Source organism: Nanorana parkeri, unplaced genomic scaffold (genome assembly GCF_000935625.1).
Source record: "Nanorana parkeri isolate BGI_ZX_2015 unplaced genomic scaffold, ASM93562v1 scaffold1052, whole genome shotgun sequence".
In the NCBI taxonomy this organism is placed as follows: domain Eukaryota; kingdom Metazoa; phylum Chordata; class Amphibia; order Anura; family Dicroglossidae; genus Nanorana; species Nanorana parkeri.
The window spans coordinates 106607-133374 of record NW_017307320.1 but is presented as its reverse complement, the minus strand read 5'-3'; the positions used below and the strand labels follow the sequence as shown (position 1 = coordinate 133374).

Below are 26768 nucleotides of genomic sequence, written 5' to 3'. Positions count from 1 at the left end.
TCAAACCCTTCTCTACAGTATATTGATTGCCAAGCGGAGTTTATGTAAGACTTCCTGTAAATCAGATTTCCTTACCGCTGGGTATCTGTAGGCTCCTATGTCTAGCATGAGACCCTTGCTGCTATATATTCCTATGATGAAACCAAGCTGAAATCAAAAAGCATAAATAATAGTTTACTGTGATGTGACAGTAATGACTATGGAAAGGAGCCGACTTCAAAACTAATTCACAGAACTGTCATCTGGGGAGGAAAATAAAAAAAGATCTGTAGGAAAGGTAAGTGCTTCAATTATTGCACTAGGGAAAATATACACAATGGTCATAATGGAACGGACGACAGTGACAATTGGGGGACAGCAGACATGAATCAACAAAAAAGGAGGTGTATTTGCAGTATAATTTATGTATTTGCACCAGTCCCGATAGGCTTTCCTTTCCTGAAGATGATCCTGATTCAAGCAGCCTCCCAATAATGTGATTACGTCCTGCTCTGTCGTGAACAACCTGCTCATTCAGCCCAATTGTTAAAATGATAAAAAACAGCAAATGCTTAAGGCCCGGTTCACACCTGGGCGTTTTGTAGCGCATTCGAACGCTCTGCAAAACGCTCAAACACCGAAATCCCATTATTTCCTATGGGTATGGTTCACACCTGGGCGTATTACAGGCCGTATGAACGCGCTACAAAACGTACTACGCCCAAAGAAGTACAGGAGCTTCTTTGGGGCGTTTTTGTTGCGCGCTTCCATTGGGATACAGCAAAGTAGCCCTTGGAAACGTGACCATTTGTCGCGCGTTGTTTTACCGCGAATCAATGTAGAAACGCGCATATTCGATATGCCTAGGTGTGAACCCAGCCTAATACATATAAAAAGTGCAAAAATCCTCTAGGGAAGCACGCACTATGGGACTGATTCTATCTGGAATCTATGTGAAAGAAATGATACATTCCAAGTCAGATATTATTCACCTCATTGAAAAGCATTTACTCCAACAGGCCGCAGACTGAAGTCAACTTCAAACTTCCTCTTTTTTTTTTTATGTCTAAATTCTCATCTACATTTCTGCATATCCTAATGACAGATTACACAACTATCTTCCATCAGATCTTTATCTACATTTGCCTGAATAATGTAACATTAAATATGACCAATATACATCTATATCAAGTCAGATGGAAAAAGAACTAGGCCTCAGGTCCTCTAGGTCGGTTTGAAAACTCAAACCATTTAAAATAACCTATACTGATTTACACTTTTAAAAAGGTAAACAAAAGTCTAGTTTTAGAGAAGGCACCACAAGATAACCCGTCACTGTCCCAAGTTTTAAAGCGGGCACCACAAGATAACCTGCCATTGCCCAAGGTTCAGAGCAGGTACCTCAAGATAACCTGACAATGCCACAGTTTTACAGTAGGAATCCCAGGATTACCTGACATTGCCTCTGTTTTAAAGCAGGCACCTCAATAAAACCTGCCATTGCCCCCGTTTCAGAGTGGGCACCTCAAGATAACCTGCCAATACCTTTATTAGCCAGGAAAGTCCTGTGCCCCTCTCCGATTTGGTTTCTTATTACCGGTGACTGACTTCATGACTAAGCCCCTCCAACTGCCATGTTACTTCCCAATGAGACTACCCCAGGGGCCAATAAGGGCCATCTTATTGGACAGGAGGACTACAGTTGGTGTTGCCGAGCCAGCAGAGAAAGTCTGCCTCTAGTTACAAATGGAACCTTTGGCGAGAGAACGCCTATTAAAAAGTAATACCAGGCATCTCATGGGGTCAGCTCTAAGGAAGGACTTTTAAACGCTGGTGGAATGGGGAAAGGTTCACACTAACGTGGCCCTTTTGGCACAGTATGGTAACGCATTCTTGTAATAGAAGAGTCGCTATACTTGCATCTTTCCGGTGGCCAGAATTCTGTATAGCGATTTTTCAATGCAAAGTGACCCTGTGCTGACAAGGTCACTTAAAAACCATCCAAAACATTAAGGCAGTACAGTAATAAAGTGTACTTGTTGTCTGGCCATTATCCTATAAGCGCAGAACAGATAGCCAAGCGCTAGTTTTTAGGAATGAACTGTGAAATGGAATGATGCATCAGTAAGGAGTAGAAAGAGTCAAATCAATAACAATCAGGCTTTACATTTGTTATTTGTTCTGGATATGCATGAAAATGCAATGTGTGGAAAAGGGAATGGATGGAATGGGGGAGAACGTATACAGCAGTGTGTGCTAGCAACCAAAAAACACACGGGGAAAGGAAAAGGCTGGTGAAAGAATATCCTTCTGGTCTTTAAGGGAAGTTCCATCTCTCTGACAAATCTGAGGCTGGAAGATCTGATCTGTAGCATTCATTACCTACAGTATTTTGTTCAATTACTCCCAAACAAGCTTTAGGTATACCCATCAAATCTAATGGTGAACAATACCTTCTTGCTGGATGTCACAGGGTCTTCCTATGGCTATAAGAATCTTTGCATTGAATCTACAATGCCCACATGGCAACAAGGGCATGTCGAGAACTTGCCTTTGGGAATAATGAAAACGTTTGATCCTAAAGGTAATAAAAGCCATTTACAAAATTCATTATTGTACAGCCATACTGTAAAATTATATTTGCCAAAGAGCTGGAATAACACATTAAAAACGAATGAAGAAATAAAAAACACAGCGCTGGGTATAGGCAGACCTGTCCCTTATAGAAGAAATGGAAAGTATAAGTACCATTGCCACTGTGTTAATGATGGACAGTCTACTTTGGTCATAAACATTGGTCCATATCAATTCATAAACTGAAACGAGTGACTAAGAACAAGGGTGTGTGTGAGGAATAGTGGAATCAGCGGTCTGTGTCACAGTTAAACATAAAACCTTTCATTAAGTACATTAGGTGTTTTTTTTGTGGTTACAGCCCATGGTAATATATCTGTATCAGTGCAGTAGGAGCCTCTCTCATCATAAGGTCTCACTTCCAACCCCAAAGGGCTCCCAATCGTCTCTCACTCCAGAATTTCCACATAATTGGCAGGAAACATGCCATAGTGACCGTTGGGATCATATCCACGCCACCATCCGTCATCGATCATCTCGATGTGTGTGATCAGGTCATCTGGGTCGAAGGAGATCTCGGTATCATCAGCTGTATAGAAAAAAAATGGACAGGATTATCCACTCTGAATGCCAAGTCCGCTAAAAAGTTAAATATAGGGATATATGCATGAAGTGTGCCAACAAGAAGTGTCCTGGCAGCCCTCAGGAACTTAATAGAATCCTTGCATGGTTATCAATGGATTCTAAAATTCACATATGGAAACTGGTTGGTTGGTACTGGCCTGAAGAAAGTTTCTTATTAGAACCGGATTGGTTGGTACTGGCCTGAAGAAAGTTTATTAGAAGCGGATTGGTTGGTACTGGCCTGAAGAAAGTTTCTGATTAGAAGTTGGTTGGTACTGGCCTAAAGAAAAGTTTCTGATTAGAAGCTGGTTGGTTGGTACTGGCCTGAAGAAAGTTTCTCATTAGCATACATTGTATACATAAGCCCCCCAACATAAGGCAGAGACTTCAATGGCTGGATTTCCCTGCTATAATGCAGCACAATGGCTCAGTGGTCATAACTTCTGCCTTGCACCCTTCGAGTCCCGGTTCAGCCAGGAGTTTTAATGGAGTTTGCCGTTCTTCCAGAGTTTGTGTGCGTTTCCTCCGTTCGCTCCCACACTCCAGATATGCTGGTCAGTTAACTGGCTCCTGTCTAAACTAGTATGTTTGTGAGATAGGGACCATAGATTGCAAGCTCCTTGAGGGCAGGGGCTGATGTGAATGCATACTATGTGAAGCGTAAAATCGATAGTGCTATACAAGTACCTGTAGTAATCATAATAATATAGTTTCAAACTCTGCATCTTGATTATGAATGTGACTCCTGGATTCTCCCTTGATTTTATGACAAAGAAGCAACTAGTGATAAATCGGAGACATGCTGGGAGTAGATGGGGTTATATTGGGTTGGCCCAATTTTTGTTTTTGTTTGCAAGTGCCCAAATCGTCCTGTATAAGGCACTATAACCCACCAGTCTATGAATTCCAGCGTCCCCCAATGAACAAGACAAAAACGGTTTTCTAAACTTTCAACAAGTCAAAACCCCCTTCTACAAAATCCGATCCTGTGCTAACAGAACAGTTAATGCATTAAAGGCACATAATGTTTTTTCCCATTTTATGTGGAGCTCTAAAGATACGCTTCTCACAAAACCGCACAGTAGTTTGAGGTCTGTTTGGTTCAGGACCAAGTCCTACTGTTTGGTTTGGACAATGAAAATGCAGACACTTGGTCTGGTCCAAGTAGAACATTCCTGGGGTTCTTTACTACCAGCAGCTCAACAATGTCATTTCTTAACCATTTATCTCCTAGGAAGCTCCTGCTGTTCAAGCCATCAGTCTGTCCAATAATGGTAACAGACGAGAGAAATACTGCCAAAAATAATTAACTTATCCCGACTGTCAACACCAACATAACATACATCCTGAAAGTATTTTGATAAACATTTCATATAAAAGATCCAATAAAAATGAAAAAAAATATTTTTCAGTTAATTACATCTCCAAATCCCTTTTTTCTGGCCATCAAATCTTGGCAATTCCCCCTTTTTTTTAACCCAAAAAAACACATTTATTTTTAGCCATCTTGGATGTGACGTCAGCACCCCCAGCAGACTGAAAGTTGTCACACAAGTGACAATCTATAGTGTTCACCTTCACTCATTACCTGTATGCTACATAAAAGTTATGTAGGGAGGTAAGGGGAGGGGCAGAGGAGCTTGGCCAGCAGAGAGAATAATTGGACACTCCCAAAAGAGGAGAGGCTATGAAGTCAGCAGCCCCAGCAGACTCAGAGCCGCCATTCAAGTGACACCCTATAGTATTCCCCCTTCTCTCATTCTGCAGCAGCCAAATAAAAGGTTACATAGGGAGGTGAAGGGAAGGGCAGAAGAGCTGGGTCAGCACAGATAGAAGTTAGCCAGTCCCAGAAGAGAAGGACTATGCCGTGCATTGAGGTGGGGGGCTGTGCAAGGAAATGGACTCTCCAGGAGTAGTAAAACATTTCTAACAAGTTTAAAAAGCACAATATGAAAAATAATTTACGGAAAAGGAAAAAAAAGCTAAAACGTAAGCATTTGACATGTTTGCTTTTTCGTGCTTTTACTGGCATCTTTTTAAGTTGCTGACAGGGTCTCTTTAAATTAATAAAGCAGGAGGGTCAGTAGAAAAGCCTGAAACTGGATCAGCAGCCTCCGTGTACTTCTCTCGACAGGTAAACCCTTATAATAGTTCAACCGCATTGATCAAAGATAGCCATTTGTCCATTAATTCAGCCACATCCCCTCCCTCTGTGAGCTCCTGTTCTCCTGTAACCCCCCCACAGAAGCCATGTTACCTCCAGCATGTGCCAAGTGCTGATATAAAACATTCACTCCGGGTTTCTGCAATGCAGCACTCAACCTGTCAAATAACAAAGCCTCTATTCTTCTCGCCTGTAACCCGGGCAGCACCGCTCTTATCTCGCAGTTCTTTCTCCTGCATTTGATTTTTTTTCAGTTTAGCTTTTCACACTTTTCTAGTTGGGTGACATCTGATCCAAATCTGTGATGACATGTAAATCAATCTCATCCGAAATTCTCCACAATCACCGTCTTTCCTTCTAATATGGGAGATGAACAGGATCCTACAGTTTTTTTTCCTTGTGTTAGTTAACCTCTTGCCATCCGCCCATTCTAAAAAAAAAACGGGCACCTTGGAAATCCTAAATCTGGGCCTATAGGGGAACTTGCCATATGGGAAAGATGTGCTATTATGTGGCATTCATACATTTACATGCTTGACAGATGTATGCCCTGTAGACATATTTCCATTCATTTGAATGAGTCTTGTCTATATTACGCAGCGATCGACGTACAGCACTGCTTATGCAATAACAACAATTCCTTAGTCTACTATACACCCACCAGCTTGGTAGTCATAGAGTGCTCGTGCACACAGTCCCCGCTCTTCATCCAACCCTGTTTCATACACCGGCTCCTCCTGCTTTTCCTGATGTAACAAAAAGGAAAAAAAAACACTCAGCAAGTGAAATTTATGCAGAAATTAGGTCATTTGTTTAGACTGCGTGTTGTTGTAAGGCAGAAGTCCACCCAAAGCCAAATTACTGTTTCTGGTACATTTGGCTCCATGAAATCACCTGTTGGCTTCTTCAAGGTCCCAAGCGACCAGTGGAAAGATCTTGCGGCCATAATCCTGATGCTTTATATCTAAAGGAATCATAAGCAACCCAACCTGCTGCTGGATTCTCCAGGGGGGAATTCATGTGTATGTAAAGTGAATCAGGGAATGGCGGCATAAACCAGGTGTGTGGAATTCCTATTGCCAGACGCCCGGGACATGCAGTTCCAGGTGCCGGGCAGTTTTTTTTTCTACATTTAGCCCAGTTTCGGGCAAGCAGCAGGGCTAAATGTAGAGGGGGAGCAGTTTTGTACAAGTGATCTTCAGCGGCTACACAGCCGCTCGAGATCACTTGTAAGCAGTCTGATTCTCACTCCACCTTCCCTCATTGCACTCCATTTCCCCTCCCGTCTCTCCCTCCAGCCGCTGCCTCACTGCCTGTGTCCCCAGCCGCTGCCTCTCTCTCTCCCTGTCGTGGTCTTCAGGGTCCCCGCTCTCCTCGGGGACCCAGGACCACAGGAAATTAGATCAGGATGGAGAATGTCCGTTCTATGCTCTGTGTGATCACGGACACAGGATGCTGCACTCGCAGCCTTCCTGTCACAGGAGAATGAGCACAGTGCTGTGCTAGAACTCCTTTATTGGAGGTGACAGGGTCAAGAGAACCTGTCACCTCCAAATGCTATCACAAAGGGGCTTGTTAGGTACCGTGTGATGGCAAAGTTAAAACGGAAAAAAAAATTGTCAAAAATAATAAAAAAAATGAACAATGTAAATACATTAAAAAAAAGTAAAAAAAAACAATTAAAAATGGAAATAAAGGGGATAAACTAAAAAATAATAATAAAATTGATACACCATCTGCATGCGAATAAACACATGCATAGGGCATTGTGTGTGGTGGGTGATCCGTGACCGAATGGCCAGGCAATCACCGAATCACACAGCGCCGCCGATCATGCTGGCGCACCCCAGTCTCACAAGGCAGATTGCACAGTTTCCCGCAACAATAACACCTGTGCAATCACACATAATCGTGTTTAAAAACACCACACAGTGCATGCCGCGAAAAAAAGGTACATGTACCTTTTTTTCAGCGATTGCCAAGCGGATGTAACCCCATTTAAATTAATGGGGCTGCGTGGCAACTGCTGCATGCACACGATCGCCCAAGTCTGCACCCACCCTAAAGGGTAAATTCACTTTCCCTAGTAATTTGGGAAAATGGAATTGCCTGCACAAATCTGCCCCCTTCTCCTTCCCTGCTATACTTACCTTTTGGCGAACTGTCCTTCACATCCGCCAGTACGTGTTTTCTATCTGTGCCATGTATTTCGAATTTTGCTCGCAAATTGCAAGCACTCGTTGGTCAGCACGGTCACCTGACGGCGCTGACCAATGAGAAGCGCCTCTTAGCACTGCTAATTACGGTTTTGGTTAAAATTATTTTTTTGTATCAGGACAATTAGATCGGGCCCCCGCTTTAGTCCTTGGACAAGTAGTTTTTTTGTTTTTTAAATGTCCACACCCCTGATAATCCCAAATATAGTTTGCCCGTACTGTGTGGGAGAATGGCTGTAACCTTCGTACCTGGGTTCTGGAGTATCGCACCACAGCTTAAAAATCCTTAAGAGGACCAAGTGCATGTAGCATTTGGTTCCATTTCGACCAGTGGATGCATTGTGCAATATAACTACATCTTTTTTTTTGGTTTGTTTGTTTCTGCTGGCTGTCAGCTCCACCCCAGGCTGTAGGAGCTACTTCTTTAATAAGCCTACCGATAGACTCCGTGTAATCAACTGTCTGGAAAACAAAAACATTGCTAACTTGCAGGCACCCTTCGGTGCCTGAAAGTATCCATGCAAGTCTTCATATGGATCTCCGTGGAGCCTCTTGGATTGTGCATAGGGCATGGACGTGTGGCCAAGCAGAGAATAATCCCCACAGGCTTCATGGCCTTCTAACGACATCCTGAACTTGTGCCCTATGAATCTAACCATCGATGTTCTCTGGCTTTGCATCGAATATTGTAAACATTAAATACACAGATAGTAATTGCTAACCTCCTTGAAATCTTGGTTGACTGGTTGCTATTCCGTCCCACTGGCTTAAATACTGCGTCACTGACCCAGAACAAGTATTTGTATCAGGAAAGTCAGATGTCCCTATCTGCATACTTGTTGAGTTAGTGATACAAAGTACTGAAGCAAAAAGGTCAACAAGGCAGCCAGGCAGCTAGCAATACCAGAAGAAGGTCAGCAATGGCAGCCTTTGGGTTGCTTCTAGGCTGTGAAATAAAGCAAAACTACAACCTACCATTAAATTAATGTGATGCAGTACTTTATTATATGTGCATCTACACTTAGTTTTCCGTTAGTCCCCCTGTAAAGTCCCCCAAATACCTGTTAATCCAGCCAGTGACGTCCACCTAATTCAGCTTTCTGTGATGGGGAGGCAATGATGCTGCACTGCTCCTGATTTCAGTGCAGAGCTGTCCCTCACATGTGCCTGCTTGCACTTCAGTTGAATGAGAAGATTTTGAAGATGTGGCTATCAGCATAGTCACTGCTGATTCACAGGTCTGGCTACACCTAGTCCCCTAGTCCTGGCCACTGCTTTCTGGATTGACAGCACTGCTCCTGTTGCCAAAACCTCCACTGTGAGCTGCAGTGTCTGGGAGGGGGAGCGTGTGAGGCTCATTCAGTAAAGGAAACATTTCTTGGTTCACTTTACAAGGCTTGCGCATCACATAGTAAATGGATTTAGGAGATGTTTAGTGTTTCATACAAGAGTCTTTAGTTGTACATAATTTAACGAGCTTAGCTCCCCAGTTTATATTGCTGTACTTAAAATTTTGCCTTGTGCCATCTTTGTGTTTACCCGAGTCCGTTCCTTTTTCTTGACGGGCTTACTTGTGCATTGGTGTCTTTATTTCCTGTATATATAATTCCTTATTACACTCACCACATTCATATCAGCACCTCAATGTCTCCTCAGTATTGATACAAACCTCATCTTAACAGAGTTCTATGTAGGGTAGAACAACACGCAGATACAAAGAACTGTCCCAACACCAATGCCAGTGATGAGTTGACTACTATAACACAGAACAACGATCCCTACTTGCCACTTACCTCAGGAGGCATTTCATAAAGATCATTATCTTCCGGTGGCTCCTGGTACAAGTCCTCCTCCTGCTGCTGCTGGGCAGGGACTTGTTCTGCAAAGACACTCATAATCAGTACCAGAGCCTACAGGCTATCTTGTGTCTAGTGCTGCTAATGTTGTTCTCTGTACCTTTCACATTGACAGGAGGTGCTGGAGGAGAATGAGACACGGGGGGAGCTGGAGACTCTGGGGGTGTCTGATGAGCACGATACACAGGTGATGCAGGGGGTTCCTGAGCCAGCTTTACAGGGGATGGTGGAGGAGACTCAGGCTCAGGCTGACTGGTCGACTTCTGGAGGAAAGGACTGCGCAGCTTTCCTGGAGACAGACGGCACAAAACAGAAAAAATACACCACGTGATGTCACAGCGAACACACAGAACGAGGTTGGAAATACTCTGCAACATATACAACCATAGAGACTCACCAGGCGCTGCACTGACTGGGGCGGCGTTAGGGAACGCACGCTCCTTCTGCATGAACACCTCCCGGGCATTAACGGTTCGCTGGGAAGCAGTGTCCTTGAGGAAGAGATTGAGATGTTACAACTCAAAAACCTGGCAGGTTTACAGGGGTGTGTAGACTTTTTTATATCCACTGTGTATACATTTGTATTCAATACTTCTTGCGTGTCTTAGCTTTCACTGTTTATCGGCCTCCTATGTATGCACAGCAAAAAAACTAACCCCTCTGAGAACCTGTGATGTAGAGAACACACATTTGCAACCACCGGGCTATAGCCTCCCAGCTGCCAGATTGTGGCTTCCTGTATGCTCCGACACCTACTGCCGTCACCCCAAGCTCAGACTGAACTCATCAGAGGATGCTCCAGTGGGTCCCCACCAGTTGCATCACCAAAAAGTCAGTGTACTAATACTTTTTATGAAAGTACCCTGGTGGAAAGTAATTCCATGGGCGGACTCATCTGCACGCTATGTAAATAGTTTCATTGCTGCATGCGCCCGTGCAGAGAAATATAGAGGCAAGAGGCACTGGCAGGCAGCAAGCAGGATTGTCAGTCTTCAGCAGTGGGTGCCACAGGCTCCTGTCCTAATTTCAGTTAATTATCACCACAGACACCAATATTTGGGGGGTATTCTTCCCTAGAGCCTGCTATTCCACTTGCACCTATGATTTGAGGGATCATTCCCAACTGGGGTTCACTATCCCACTGAATCCAATGATGTTTGGGGGTCTATGCTCTCCAGGTAGCCCCTATTCAACTGACACCAATAAATTGAGGGGCTATGATCCAACTGACAGCAATGAATTAAGGGGCTATTCTCCCTTGGGGACCACAATGATTTGCAGCCTATGCTCCCCTGGGGGCCACGATCCCACTCACACTAATGATTTGGGGCTTATTCTCCCCTAGGGACAACAATGCCACTGACGCCAATGATTTTGGGGGATATTCTCTCCAGGTAGCTCCTATTAAACTGACACCAATAAATTGAGGTTCATATTACTAAAACCAATGACTTGAGGGACTTTTCTGCCCTGGGGACCAGAATCCCACTGACGCCAATGATTTGGCGACCAGAATCCCACTAACAACAATAATTTGGCAGCCAATTGTTTGTCATTGTGTCTATTTAAATGACATTAACTCATTTTCTCAATGAATTATTCAATTTGTACCAAGTGTTAAAAACATATATTTTACATTTCCATGCTTTTATTGCACGTGTATACATTTTTTGGACGGTTGGGGCATGGAAGGTTTTGGGCTTGGGTCTTACTTGGGTTAAGAATCACTCCTCTACTGCAAAAGTGATCCAAAATATTATAGCAACCTGAATATGTTACATTTCCATAGTTAAGGATTATGTAAAGATGTGTGCTCATCTAGAGAAATTACCAAAATCAAAAAACTAATTGTCTACTGTGCTGTCCACCCCATGCCATCTGTATTTTGGTCCCTAGATCCCATTTCTCTACTCACCCGCTCTTGTTTGTCGGCCTCCTGCTGCACTTTCCTGTAGGAAAAGAAAACCGTTAACACAGATTCTCAGATCAAATTGCCACTCTGGAGTCAGAAAATGCAAATGTTTTCATGTAAAGCGAGGAATAGGCAGAAAAGATGGCCGTCTCGGGTACTTTAACATGGAGGGGGGGGGGGCACAAAAAGGGCATAACCTGCTATTTATGCTGCTAAAGTAGTACACAGCACATGGTGGGGTTGGGAAGGTTGCATGGTGACCTTTTCACCTTGGGTGCTTAAGAACCTTGTCCCAGCACCGACATGCAGCTTGTCACAATCAATGTCTTGTCCCTGGCTGAGCTTACCTATGAGCATCTATTTCGCCGGCCCTCGTTTTGAACCGTCTCTCCCTCTCCTCGGCCTCTTTCTGCTCTCTGGATTTTCGCTCACTCTCCAGCCGGTCTCTCTCCAAAGACGTCTTCTGTTGCTCCCCTAGTCTTCGCTCCTCCTCATCCCTCTGTAAGCAGGGAAGGTTTTATTCCAAGAACAAATGATCACTCAGGTCACAGCTACTTTTACCCCAGGGTAAGTTGCCCCTTTAAATTTCTCAGTTTTCAATGGCAGTTCAGTGCATTCGTGCCCAGATGATCTGAATTTGCTGCATGTCTTTTAAATGTCGAGCACCTTAGCTTACATCTGCTAGAAGGCTGGGCTTACAATTTCAGCATCAGTGAAAGACAACGCTACAAAGCATTCTTTTTTTTTACATTGTGGATACAAATAGAAAGTGGATACAAGAACCTTGTACTGCTATCTGGGACTCCATTAGAGAGAATTCCCCTCACTTCCTGTTATGCAAACAATTTGAGACAGGAAGTGAGAGGGAATCTGCAACAGGGACATCAGACATCTGACAGGGGTTACGGCCTCCACTACAATACTTAAAAAATACATACAAAAAATGTATTTTTCTGTCCATGTTGCTGTAGGAGACTTCCCCTCACTTCCCATCTGGTAAAACAATGTCAGCAAGACAGGAAGGGAAATCTCTCCCTGGAAAGCAGTAAAAACTAGATAGGGGTTCTAATCCCTGCCAACTTTATTCAAAACTGAAAAGATTTTTGGCTCAATTATTAAAGTGAAGCTGAAAATAAAAAAAAATGCCGATTGGAAGGCTTTGTATAACAGAACAGACTAGAAGATGGCCATACACTGTGCGAATTTCAGCTGGTTCTTGATGATCAACTGATCGAAGAAGCCGGTCGGAAAATCATCGAACAGAGCCAGTAGCCAATCAGTTGCCAGCTCTATTCAGGCGGCCGCTGTCACAATACAAAGACCGCAGGAGATTCCTCGATCAAAGCTTACAAACCTTGACGGAGGAATCGGTTATATTTTCTTTGTTCAGCCTGTTAGATGAAGAAAATATTACAGTGAATGGCCAGCTTTAGTCTCTTCTGCCATAAAAGCTTCAAAGCTGCCTGTCAGCATTTTTCTTTCCTGTACACTGAGCCGCACATTCGCAGCTCAGTTCACAGACTTCGCATGCCAAGATGAAGCAACTCCCATGCTCAGGGGAAACGTCATTTGGGTCCCTCTTTCCTGGATAGAACTATCAGTTTAGTATAGACTAACCCCTTGTCGCTGTCTCCCGGCAGCCCTTTAGCACAGTTGACATTACAGGGTTGACATTAGGCTGACGTATAGCTGAAATGGCTGAATATTGCCTTTAGGCTAACCAGAACACAGCCTAATACCTACAAGTGATGAGACCAATTTGACCATTGTGACAGCAGTAAAGGAGCTGACCAACAATACATAGCACTAGCAGAGCTCCCACACAGTGGTTTACCAGCTGGGTCAGACACCCTCTGCAATTGGTCAGGTATTGCTCCTTTTAGTCATCTTTACCATGCAAGGGGTTCATGAGAACAGAAAAGTTGTGGAGGAGTAAGCTCTGTACAAACTCTCAGTGTACATCTTTCACTATAGAAATCTACTTTGTGCTCTATACATTGGATTAGATAAATGTGAAAGATGTCAGCAGCACACCGAAGATCCTTTCGGAATCACCAAATGCTCATTTTATTGAACAAGTCAGAATGGATACAAGCGCTTGGTCAATGCTGAAGCCTGATGAAGGGACCCTGCGAGGTCCCAAAAGCGCTTGTATCCATTCTGACAACTTGTTCAATACAATGAGCATTTGGCGATTCCAAAAGCATCTTCGGTGTGCTGGTGACATCTTTCACATTTATCTTATGCATACAGCGGTGCCATCTGCAGTCATTACAAGCACCCTTCCCATTACATGGGATCTCCGGTAAGGAAGGCAACAAGAACCTTTCTACTTATTCTATTCATTGGATTGCCCCAATGACTTATCTGTATCACCGTGGTCAGGAGAATAATCTCACCTCTGCCTTAGCCCAAAAGTTTTCTTTTCCTACACGTTTAATTTCAGACATTGCGTTTGTTTTCTGGTAAACAGATCCCTGTGAAAAGAAAAAACACCATAGAGTTAGCCGAAACTAAACTTGAACCACATATTGCTTTTACTAGATTCACCTGGCCATTGGTAGCTTGCATCCTGCCCACACAGAAGAGTATTTGGCATCAAACATTAAAGATCATTTATATGACATACACTCAAACACTATGTGGAGAATCTGGAAACAGACCGTCCTATTTGGGTCAGGTATCCAAACCTGTGAAATGATGGTCTGGCCATTTCTGGTTCCATTAAATCCCATCAACCAATCCCCATCACTAAAGTAAACCGGTCAGAAAAATAAAACCCAAAATCTATGTCTGAATCCTGTACTAGGCACCGTCTAGTGTCTAAACTATGTACCAGCCACTGTCCCCAGAAAGTCACTGGTAACCACTGCCAATACCGAATATTCTGTACACAATTGTCAATAATAGCAGACACCACTTCCCCAGCTGACATCACAGAAGTCTGGCGATTGCCTTCTTAGTTACCAAGTGCTCCTTCATACCTAAAAGTACTGGGAGTTTCAAAGAACACCAAAGGAGCAGTAGCAAAGGTAAGCACAGCATATATTAGGGTCAGACAAGTTAGTGGTGGATTCCTCCATATGGATTCATACAAGCTCACAGGATCTCCCCAGAATCCTGCTCTTGTGCATATTTAGCATCTAACAGATTTCTTCTCAACTCCAAAACTTACCACAGGGCCCTGAGGAACATCACTGCCTCTTCCACTCTCTTTATGAAAGTTGTAGTTGGCTCCAGAAGCTTTGCCCACCTTCTCCATGATAGAGTCTGGCTCTACATCCTCATCAGCACGTGCATTGATTGTGACATGGGCTCCCTGAGGAAAGAGAATGACGACAATGTAGAGGGGGGGAAAAAAAAAAAAAAGACACCAAAGCCCAGGAATGAAAATTCGGAATAAATGGAGAACCTTGCTCAGTTTAAGGGGTGGCAGGAGCATCCTTAATCATCTATTCCCTGCTCTCTCACAAAAAGGTATTAAAAGCTTTCAACAGCTTCGAGAGTCACATGATATGCCTCTACGAGAGCATCATCAGTATGTCCAGCTTAGATATAATGCACTCATTTTTCTATACCTTACCCCCCCTCCTTGTTCATACTCAGAGCAAATGCCATTCTGATCCCCAAGCTCCTGGCCTGTTATCCTTAATTTATGCTTCTGTTACACCTTCTAATGAAATGGTAACTAGAGCATACCAAAGCCTTCACCAAACCGAGCTCAACTGCCCCTTACCAAGATCCGCAGGATATTTGTTAAGCAACAGCTACAATTACTAGAAACTTTTGATTTTGGAAAACTCATTTAGGTCCTCTACGGGTGGGATTCTACCCCAAATACCATTTGACATGTTTTTTCCCATATGCTTCAACCTATTGTGCTCAACTGGGCACTATGGCGCATATTTGGTGGGCCTGTCGATTGTGCGCATGCTTTGAATATGGTTTTATAACACAGACCTCCATAAGAATACATATGAAGCACCGCTCAATTAGCCCATCGTTACACTATTTGTTCACAACGAGCACTCATCCGACACATTTTTACCCCTACCAAAAAGGAAGGCTAAAAAGGACGTAGGCTCAGAAGGCTCAAAAAGACGTATCATGGTAAAGGAAATAAAAGAATGTTCTACAAACTGTACTTTAGTAATAAAACTCTTTTAAACACTCATTCACAAAAGGAAACCGCTTCTTCATCAAGCGACTCCATGGTTTCTGTCACTGGATGTACTTGAACCTATTGCCTTTAAAAGGAGAACTATGGGGTTAAGGCTTTTCCCCATAGTTCTCCTTAGGTTAACGAGAGGACATAAACTAGCGTCCTCCCGTCGCCCTAAGCTCAGCATAGGGTGAGACGCCACAGCTGAAGCGGATCCGCCCAGCTGGGGGCTGGGTGACAGCTGTCAGTGAACTATGGTGGATCGGAGCGGGGAGGGGGGAATCCAGCCCCTCCCCTGTCACGGCAGAGAGCTGTGACAGGATCGAGAGGTGAGCGAACGCCGTTATGTGTTCGCTCACCTCCCGATCTACTGAGCCGACCTGTGACAGTTTCATTGTCGCAGGTCGGCTAGAACTATGAGGTGAGTGAAAAGCACTCACCTCATAGTTCTCCTTTAAGGAACAAATTCTCCCCTGAAGAAAATGGTTACTGAGCTGCAGGTTGTACATGACTTCACTTATCTGTTAAGAACATGGCAAGTCTGCATTAAGTTTAAGGACCCATTCACACCACATCATCTCCAGACCAGACCAGACCAGACTTTTCCAGGCCCAAAATGCATCCCTATGCTATTTCTGCCTGTGTTCACACAAGCGCAGTCCGTTCCAGACTAGAAAAATAATGTCTGTCTGGTATGAAATGTACTGGAACGCATGGAAATACATAAAACACATGCAAACGTACTGGAACGTACCTGAAAGCCCATTTTCAACCTAAAAAAAAAAAAGCTCCGGAACGCAGAAAAACTTAATGCCATGCGTTCCAGATCTGGTCTGGAAAATTGTGTTAACCTGGCCTAAGAGGATGGCCAGTTCCTGAACATTCTGCTATAAAGAAATAAAAGTAGTGATGAAAATGAATAAAATCCAGCAAGTATATTGCAGGTAGAAATACAAAGCATTTGAAGTGGTTTCTCAGATGACTCAACAAGGAGGAGGCTGTGGTTTGGGGAAGATTAAAGACTCCAGCTTCTAGAACATCCACAGTTTAAGTGGAAGGAAGTATGAATCTCTGAGGACAATCTAGGGGAGGCAGAGAAGGGCTGAGCTCAGAACAATTGACAGAACAAATGTGGAAAAAGAAGAAGATCTAAGCATCACGAGACTCTATAAACAACAACTACAGGGCAGGCAGACACTTAAGAAAAAACAGATTTGCAAAAGCAAATAAAAATGCTCCAAAAGCACAAAGATTCAGTCAAGAAATGTAACAATTCAACGTCATAATCTTCTTCAGAATCTCTGCATCATTCTGGAAGACACTGAACACTAGGGATGCATGTTTTTCGGTATCGAGTACCAATAATTTTTTCTGGCACTCGCCGATACCAAAACACCGTTACCAGAAGTTAGTCCCATTAAGGAAGCCGGGTGGCATGTATTGACTCGCCGGGAAGCCGGCTCCCCGCTCCGTCACCAGGTGACGAGGAAGCATGGAGCTGGCTTCCTGATACTGGATGTTCCGGTATCGCGAGCATTTGGGGCGAGTACAAGTACTCGCCCAAATAATCAGTATCGGTATTGGTGCATCCCGAATGTATACCAGCTGGGTGTCCAGCTGCTTTCACTTCCTCCCAATCTGTGGCATAATGCAGAGGGTCAATTGGGCAAGTGCAGAATGCTGCTTAAGGCAGTTTTATTCCCATCAACATTAGCCTGCTCATCAGTTTTGCCACGTTGATGCAAAGGATCTCAACAGAACATGGACCTACTGAGATGCTCTGCTATAGGGGATGCACACAGCAGTAGCGCTGCTTGCAGAATTCATTGAACAGCCTAATGCAGGAGAATCTGAAATGGCCTCTTCAATGGCTGGCCTCTTCAAGACCATTGCCATGGAACCAGCATACTCATACTTTAGTACTTCATGAAGTACAAATTTGCCGATTGGCTTTGAAAAAAAAAAATGGAGCCAATGGAAGCCATCGTCGAGCACAAGGCTGGGTTCACACTATTACGCTATGTTAATGCCTTCATGTGTTTATGAAGCACCTTCATTTGAGTGGGGTGTCCAACACCCCAAGAAAGGCGAGTGCACTACTTTTTGTAACACATGGCAGTGCATTACCAGACTTTGGGGTACACAGGTATGTTGGGTGCCATTGAGAATAAAAGGACCCCGTGGCACACCAACGCCCACAAGGTTTTTTTCTATCTTTGTAAGCGGTATAAAAGGTGTGAGAGCCGAACTGGTTAAAACAATGTTGTACATGGCTAGAAATCTGCAGAAATCAGCCACACGAACACAGACAAAAGGATGACTAATCAATTCCTCAAGGATGACTATTATAAAAGTGATTTTATTGGGATGAATGGCCTGACATTTATTGGAATGATTTACCGTATTTCAGCTGTCCTGCACTGCACCAGCTCTAATACAATCCTTGTGTGTCTAAGTCAACATATTCTGTCTGGGTCACATATTTCATTGTTCTGCATCTATGTTGTGCTGAATGATCTGGGTAGCATTAGGTGGCTCTAAGCAACAATTCTTTATATAGCTTTCTCCCCACGCCTAATCAAAAAAAAATTAATTACCGAGACCAGAAGTGTTATGTCTACCAAAGGCCAGAATATACCGATGACAGAATCAGGAATGGTCTGAAAGACTTTCCCGGTTACATGAAGATATACGGTATGTAGGATGAAGCTGATTGAAAGGTAAATGCATAGTGGTCTTGCACAAATGTTCTTAATTATGACCAGAAATAAAACATTTTTGAACTTTAAATTATTTTCACTGTGTTCAATTGAAACACAACTTTAGATCATTACATTCCAGGTAGAAGGACCCCTGCAAGAATAGGATGCAAGTTACAAGTAAAAAACCAAGAACAGCCCGGGAGACAAGCTCAGTCAAATGCCAGCACTGCAAAAAACAAATGTGCTCTGCCCTCCAATGAAGGCAGAGAAAAGGATTTCACAGAGTACAAAAACAACCCTATTTATTATTCTGTTCATCTCAGGACACAACTCTGATTTAGATTACCTACTGAGAAGTCCCAAAGCAGTGCCACAAGTAGGTGGGCAAAAAAACAGACAAACCTTCAAGAGAAAAAATGATTTAGGCAGATTAGACTGCCTTCTAAAAAAACGTTACGCCAAAACTGGCATCAACCGATACTGCCACATCCACCTTGTGTGACCCAAATATGAACTAATGAACTGATAACAAAGTGGCTGCCTTACAAACCTAAGAAATGAATGCTTGATGGCAGAAAGCCCAGTCTGCACATACCGCTTTCATAGAATGCAATGTAACCAGAAACAGTGGCTGCTGGTGCTTGACAGCATACGCTTACACAACAGTTTGCTGTATCTAGTCTGAAAAAGCAGTAGTCGACAATACATACATGCCTTACATATGTCCTCTACAACCAAGAACAGGGAATCTGACTTGTGAAACCAGACTGTGGTAATCAAATACACCCTAATCCCTTGGTTCTCAACTTATGGGTCGTGGCCCCCGTGTTCAGCGGGTCGTTGCATGCCTTCCACTTTTTTTAAGTGAGAAGCTCCTCAGCCTCCACTTAGCGCAGCAATGTCAGTTGTCGTGCCAAGCAGCCATTCAAAATATGCTGCCCGGCGCCGTGTGTCAGCTTGAGGTGGAGTGGGTTGGGGGTATGGACGTGAAAGAGCTCCATCCTTACGTGCATTGGGTACAGCTCCCGCATGTGCCCTGCAGAGGTACCTGGACCGGCGTGACATCACATTCTGGCTCCCGACACCTCTACAGGGCGCGCAAGGGAGCTGTACAAGCAATGCACATATGGATGGAGCTCCATCACAGCACAGCAGCCCACACTGGACCACAAGCTGAGATCCAATCCAGTTCTCGTAAGAAAAAATAAACATTTTTGGAGTGTTTATGTGAGAATGTCTAGGAGCGTGCGAGATTGTGTATGTATGTCGGGGTTTTTGGAGGGCCCGTTCACAATGGTAAAGTGTGTTAACGCACTGTACCAGGCAATCACACCTACCATGCATTCAGGTGTGGGAGATGTGTTGCTATTCATTTGAATGGTACCCCAAACACACCTCCCACCAACAGTTCGTACACCCGCACCGGAAGACACGGTACCCTAATGCCATGAGTTCCATTGCCCTGCGACTTAATGACCAAGGACAAATGATGGTCCTGAGGTTACACAGGTTGAGAACCACTGCCCTAAATCGCTCCAACTACATCAAAAGGCTATAAGGCATCTAAGGAGTAATGACTTGGGACAAATCCATGGAATGTCTTAGTTCAAGTGAAATGTCAGTAGGCTAGGCTAAAAAGGAGAGACCTGGACTTGTGAATGGTGTGGAATACTGGATCCCATAACCCTCTGTCCCTCAATACTTGGCTTTTAACAGTCAAGCAGGCCAGTGGCTGTAAATCAAGGTGGTAAATGAGCCCTCCACATACCATGACCTGCAGGGCCTATGCGGAGCCACCAAAATCTACATATTCCTCTTGACTTCGATCTGGCGTAGTAGCTATGGAAGCATATAGCACAGTGTAGAAATCCCACAGAACTGCCAATACATCCTCTGCCCAAGGGTCTTCTGCCCTTGCTACAAACCTGTCCACCTTTCAATTTATCTTACATTCCTCATAGCAGGATTTGTTGGACGCCTCATGGATGAAAGGCCCGCTCTCCTTAAACCAGCCTTTTGAGTCTAAGATAGTCTGATAGCCAGATTTCTACCCCGTGTATGAATTCTATTGGACAGAGCCAGAACTTTATTATCTGCCCATTTCAGCATATAAGACACTTCCAGCACTACCTCTTGCTCTTGGCCGCCCTCTCTCCAGGCGGTGCGTTTAGCGAAATAAAGCCTATCTGATGGCTTTGAGTTCTAGCACATTGATGGGGAGCAGGGATTTTTCATGGCTCCAAGAACCTTCAGCAGATTATAGATCCAGAACTCCTCCCTAGCTAAGCATTCCTCGTTACTATTTTCCAGCAAATAGACTTCTCAGGTAGCATAAGGAAAGAGGTGAGCCACCACCCTAAAGATGATCTCAGAGGACGTATCTTGATCTTCTCTGTCCAGAGACAGGAGACTTGTTCCATTGTGACAAGATCTCGTGCTGCAACTTTCTATTGTGGTATCACACATGAGGAATCTCTTTGAATGCTACCACGAGACCCAAAATTCACATGCAGTGGTGAAAAGGAAGCCACCTGTGAGCATGCTTTAGGCAACCCTGAATCTGTAGTTTACAGCTGTTCCAAAGGGAGGAACACCTTGACCTGATTGGAGTCCATGATCAACCCCAGGTATTACAGGCTCAAGTGACGGAATAGCGAGGACTTATTGAGATTATAAATCCATTTGAAACTCCTCCAGATTGCTAATGGCTATGGACATGCTAAACTCTAGTTCCAAATGAGACTGGACATGCAATAGAAGGGCATCCAGGTACCTCATAATTTGTGTCCTCTTGATCTCAAGGCAAAGAAAATTGGCCACCAACGTTTTGAAGAACACCTGAGGCACTGCGACTTGGCCGACAAACAAGGCTATAAACTGGTAGTGCTCGTTCCTTACCACAAAGTCCAAGAACTGCTGGTGCAGCTATCCATGGCCCCCACACAGCCTGCAGGAGTCTATGGCACTCAGCTCCCTGCCCTTCCCTCTGTACCTCCCACCCAGCAGCTGGGAGACCACAGACCTGTTCCTGCCAGTACTGTTAAAAGGCACAAAATGCCTTCAAATACAGTGGACAGCCCCATTATCACCCACAGTATTTACCCTACTAGGAGGAACTTCGTAACCCCCATGATGTAAAAATATGGGGGGTCTTCTTCTGTTGAACGCCCTGAGGTTATATTGTGTTCCATGAGAGGAAAATTAAAAACTGTGGGATATGGAAGACATTGTGGATGAGGTATAAAGATCAGCAGAATATAATTTAAAAAGTATTTGCAGATATTGTGGAATACTGCATATAGCTACATAACAATTTCCATTTAAATGGGCAACAAGTGACCTTGTACCTTTAAGAAGTTTGCTATAGTGCTGACGTGGTTGGCACATGCTCCTTTCCTGGCATCATTCACGCCCTCCCCTGTCTGTCAGAGAGAGAACAAAAAGGGAGATAAGAACCACGATTAAGTGAATGAACCAGCAAATTAGTGGCATTGTTCCTCGACTCACCCAGTTGACGAGGACATATTTGGGGAGACCTGAGTTGGGGTCCCGCACTCTGCAGAAAGCATACATCACTTTCCCACTGCTCAGCTCATCCACCATTTCTTCCAGACCGCCATCTGTGAAAAATTAGAGGGAACATAAAGGGGATGGGACAGAGAGGAAGGATAAAGGAAGGACATAAGGACAGTAGGTCACATTATGTAGTATATAGTAGAAGCAACATGAGATCTAGCAGACTGCGGCCTACACATATGTAGGACGGACGTGGTTAGACCTCAACCAGAGCAGCACAGACATTCAATATGATTAGAGTGCAATATAAAACCACCCACCTCCAGACCCCGCTAGTCTGATGTCATTGCTGTTTCCTTCATATGTGTACAAAGCCCTGAAATGAAAGGTTAGATCAGAATCAGACACCTTAAAACTGTAGGCTGCATAATTACTATAAAGAGAAGTCAATTCAGACATTCAGAAGCTTTGCAACCTTTGATAAAATAAAATGCACACAAAAGAAACAATTAGCCATTGTAAAGTCTAAACGTTCCCTTGAAAGCTGAACGCCGTGATAAGAAAATATTGTTCAAATGGAAGAGGCGTGTGTATTCTCTAGGGCTGCAACAACTAATCGACATAATCGATTATAATCGATTATTGAAAAAGTTGTCAACTTTTTCAATAATCGATTGATCGGCTTCCGATCAGTTGGCCCTGTTCACAGCTCCACACGCTGTGCGCCGCACCTCCTCCCCACCTCACGCTCGCCGCTGCCAGACCCGCTCGCATTCACACTCCCCACACCGCACCTCGTCCCCGCCTCACATTTCCTGCTTATTGCTGGGATTTGTTGTATTCCTCTATAGCTGGCGGTATTCTGAATTGCGCTGTATAATGTGCTTTTGCTGGGTTTTGTAGTCCTCTATAGCCGGTGCCATTCTGCATTCATTGCTGTATAATTTTACACTTTCCATTTCACTATATTGCACACCACACTATCTTTTTTTCTTTTTTACTTCCACCGCTCCAAGCTTGCTCCTGTGATGGACTACAACCTCAATACAAACTAGTAGTCCTATCACTGGAGCCATTTTTTAAACTTTATTTTATTGTTTATCCGATTAACCGATTAATCGAACTTAATAATCGGCTAACTAATCGATTTTGAAAATAATCGTTAGCTGCAGCTCTAGTATTCTCCCTTGGAGTGCTTTGTGTATTTCTTCCAGATCTGTGCTGTAACCCAGTGGGGAACTGGGACATTCCTGTAATAAAGACCGCTTGCTGCTGCCCTCTCTCCTTGTGCAGGAGGACTGGTCTCATCTCCGCCTGCTCCTGTAATTAAGACCACTCACTGCTGCTCTCTCCTCTGTGCAGGGTTGCTTGTATCAGTCCCTACTGTAGTTTTCTACAGACAACCTCTACTGGGTGGGGCCTGCTCCTGACCCAATGATACCAACCTTGCCAGGGCCCCACTTCCACACCATGCATCCTATACCATAGCCAGCAATAAAATCCCCCAGTGTCAGCTGGTGTTGAACACTTAAGGGAGCAGTGCCATCACTACCTCTGTTATGCGTCAGCGCTTGGTCTAACAATTGGTTGCTAGTCCCCAGCACTGTCAGGTGCTCCCCATACATGGTGAGCAGAGGGCATTGTTAATGGCTGCAATGGAGGTGGGAGCGGCAGAAGCATTGAAAGGGCAAGTATCAGATGGAGGGAGCATCAGAGAAGCATTGGCAAGGTATCAGATGGAGGAGGGAGCGTCAGAGAAGCGTTGGCAAGGTATGTATCAGTTGGAGGAGGAAGTGTCAGAGAAGCGTTGGCAATGTAAGTATTAGTTGGAGGAGGGACCTTCAGAGAAGCGTTGGCAAGGTAAGTATTAGTTGGAGGGGGGAGTAGCAGAGAAGCGTTGACAAGGTAAGTATCAGTTGGAGGAGGGAGCGTCAGAGAAGCGTTGGCAAGGTATCAGTTCGAGGAGGAAGTGTCAGAAGCATTGGCAAGGTATTAGTTGGAGGGGGGAGTGGCAGAGAAGCGTTGGCAAGGTATTAGTTGGAGGGGGGAGTGGCAGAGAAGCGTTGACAAGGCAAGTATCAGTTGGAGGAGGAAGTGTCAGAGAAGCATTGGCAAGGTAAGTATTAGTTGGAGGAGGGACCTTCAGAGAAGCGTTGGCAAGGTAAGTATCAGTTGGAGGAGGAAGTGTCAGAAGCATTGGCAAGGTATTAGTTGGAGGGGGGAGTGGCAGAGAAGCGTTGGCAAGGCAAGTATCAGTTGGAGGGGGGAGTGGCAAAGAAGTGTTGGCAAGGCAAGTATCAGTTGGAGGGGGGAGCGTTGGCAAGGTAAGTATCACTTGGTGGAAGGAGCATCAGAGAAGCGTTGGCAAGGTATGTATCACTTGGTGGAAGGAGCATCAGAGAAGCGTTGGCAAGTATCAGCTGGAGGAAGGAGCATCAGAGAAGCATTGTTAAGGTAAGTATCAGTTGGAGGAGGGAGCGGCAGAAGGATTGACAAGGTATGAATCATTTAGAGGCGGGAGCGTCAGAGAAGCGTTGGCAAGGTAACAAATAAGTGGGTTGGGGGGGCCCGGGGCAAAAAAAACAAAAACTTTGGTGGTGGCAGTGTCTGTTTTAAAGATGCTTCTTTAAATCCGGGCAAGCAGACAACAGATTAATCTGCGTATATGATTTGCATATTAGCGGCCCACCAGTTTCAGAATCAGACCGAATTGGTAATCATTTACAGCTAAACAGTTCTGCCATTAGAACATTTAACTCCGTGTTCTATGCAATACTTGATTGAACATCGCTCAGTTTCTACAAGCAATATGATCAGTGCCCGATGTTCCATAGAAGATACAGAGCCGCCGGTCGGCCAAAACGGATGTTAGACCATCTGACGCTGAGACACAAAAGGAAGGACGCACAATTATGGAGATACGGATGGATTTCACAAGTTCTTTCGTCATGGTCTTTTTATCACACTTTACCACAACTGCTGGAAACACGTTGTTGTGTCACCTCCATTCTAAGACGCATGCATAGCACTGTACTATTTTCCACCATATCACACACGTTATCTGCACCAGTGCAAATCTGGCACACAGTGGGTTAAAGTACACACCTCCCACACATCTCCACTTCTTATTTTTTGCTTTAAAGATACACAGACTTCTTTAATCAGCCTGCAGAGAGCAGAACAACTAAATGACAATATCAGATGGGGCCCAATATTCAGCATATCTGCATCTCATCCTATGGCATTAAATTCTGCTGTTTAAAAGACTGCCAAATTATTCCATAAAATGTGAATCACAAATCATTGTTAAGGTGCCCATACATCTGCCGATTATCGCGGGAAATCCCGCGATCGTACGATAATCAGCAGGTGTATGGAAGGCGTGTGAACATTTCTACTGCACGGTTGCACGTCTTTTGTCTTACGAGCATGTTTGAAAACCCGCCGAGAATCGTACGATTTTCGGCGGGTTTGTGGCCTGCTCCTAAGACAAATGCCGCAAGTGCACACTGCCCGCTCAGCATTCCAGTCATGGGAAGCCCGTCCCTCAGTGATCACAAGTACAATCTGCCTGTCCAAGACGGGCAGATCGTACGAGCTTTTAATTAGCTTACAACCATCGCAAGACAAAAGTCTTGCGATGGTTGTAAAGTGTATGGCCAGCTTCAGAAAATAAAACATGCTGGACCAATAAATAGACTAGAATAAAGTAGAGCTGCAGCTAACGATTATTTTCAAAATCGATTAGTTAGCCGATTATTAAGTTCGATAAATCGGTTAATTGGATAAACAATAAAAAAAAAAAAATTAAAAATGGCTCCAGTGATGGACTACTAGTTTGTATTGAGATTGTAGTCCATCACAGGAGCAAGCTTGGAGCGGTGGAAAAAAACTAAAAGGGTAATTCAGACTTTTCATGTATAGAATGAACATTCTCTCCACTCACACTGTAACTACTAAGGCCCCATTTACATTTTTTACAATTACGATGGGGCAGTATCACAAATTGCTCCATGAGACCAGCTGTTTGCACATAAATCGGAAATGCTGCGATTACCTGTGGACGATCGTACCTGGACACAAGCTGTTTACGTCCAGGGACAATCGTCCGCAGGTAATGGCTGCCATGTCCCATTATGTGTGAACTTTGTATGGCGCTTCACATGAGTAATTTGGGAGACTGCTCCAAGTGTGAATGGGGCCTAAAGTCACCCATGCACGGATCAGCAGGATTCGCCCGAAATTCCAACAGTGTATGGCAAGCTTTGCCCTGAAAGCAGTCAGATTGTACCTACATGAATGCCAACCCCTCAAATCAAAGCTTTATTCTTTCTCTCATATATATCTAGCTATAGTATAGTATATGAGTATATGTATAGATGTATCTCGGGGTGGACAAATCTCAGGAGCCAGGTACCTTTGGAGATTGTTTGTTTTGTAAATAGTGCTGGCTAGAGGTGCACCGAAATTAAAATGTAAATACCGAAACAAAACCAAAATGTTACAAAAAATTGTCAGGCCAAAACACCAAAAAATGTTATTTTAATTTTCAATTTTTTTTAAATATTTTCATTTATTTTTAACCACTTGAAGTCTGGGGTGTTAAACCCCCTTCCCATACAGGCCATTTTTCAGTATTCAGCGCTGCGGTACTTTGACTGACATTTATTCCGTCATGCAGCGCTGTACTGAAATGAATTGTATACCCTTTTTTGGGGATGGGATTTTATTTTTTAATATATTAAGGAAAAATAAAAAAAAATAAAAAACAGTTTCCCCTATATTAAATTCTAAAACATTTATTATTACCCAATTTTTTGGTAAAATATAAAAGACGCGGTCACGTCGCGTAAAAAGACACCAAACATGTCAAGCCTTAAAAAAACCTACATTGCGCGAAACCTTAAAAAAAAAAAAACCTACATTACCCAAAATTGTCCATAGGCGACGCTTTAAAAGCTTTTACCGCTCATCAGTTTAGTGTTATCAGTGATTGATGGCCCTAAAATGATTGCTCTCACTGCGACGTTCGCGGCGATATGTAACATGTGTAGCGCAATTGT

At 44.0% G+C, this 26768-nt stretch overlaps 1 protein-coding gene across 1 annotated transcript; it reads right to left on the bottom strand.

Moving 5' to 3' along the window:
• Positions 1-2896: 2896 nt before the first annotated feature.
• On the bottom strand, positions 2897-24655 carry DBNL (drebrin like). The gene is made up of 13 exons (XM_018567454.1): positions 24588-24655; positions 22026-22081; positions 21697-21809; positions 21537-21611; positions 14501-14644; positions 13725-13802; positions 11673-11824; positions 11329-11362; positions 9811-9904; positions 9514-9702; positions 9351-9436; positions 6003-6078; positions 2897-3142 (listed from the first exon to the last, which is right to left on the bottom strand). The coding sequence occupies exons 1-13, from the start codon at positions 24653-24655 to the stop codon at positions 3003-3005; spliced, it is 1305 nt and encodes a 434-aa protein (XP_018422956.1). The 3' UTR covers positions 2897-3002.
• Positions 24656-26768: the final 2113 nt, after the last annotated feature.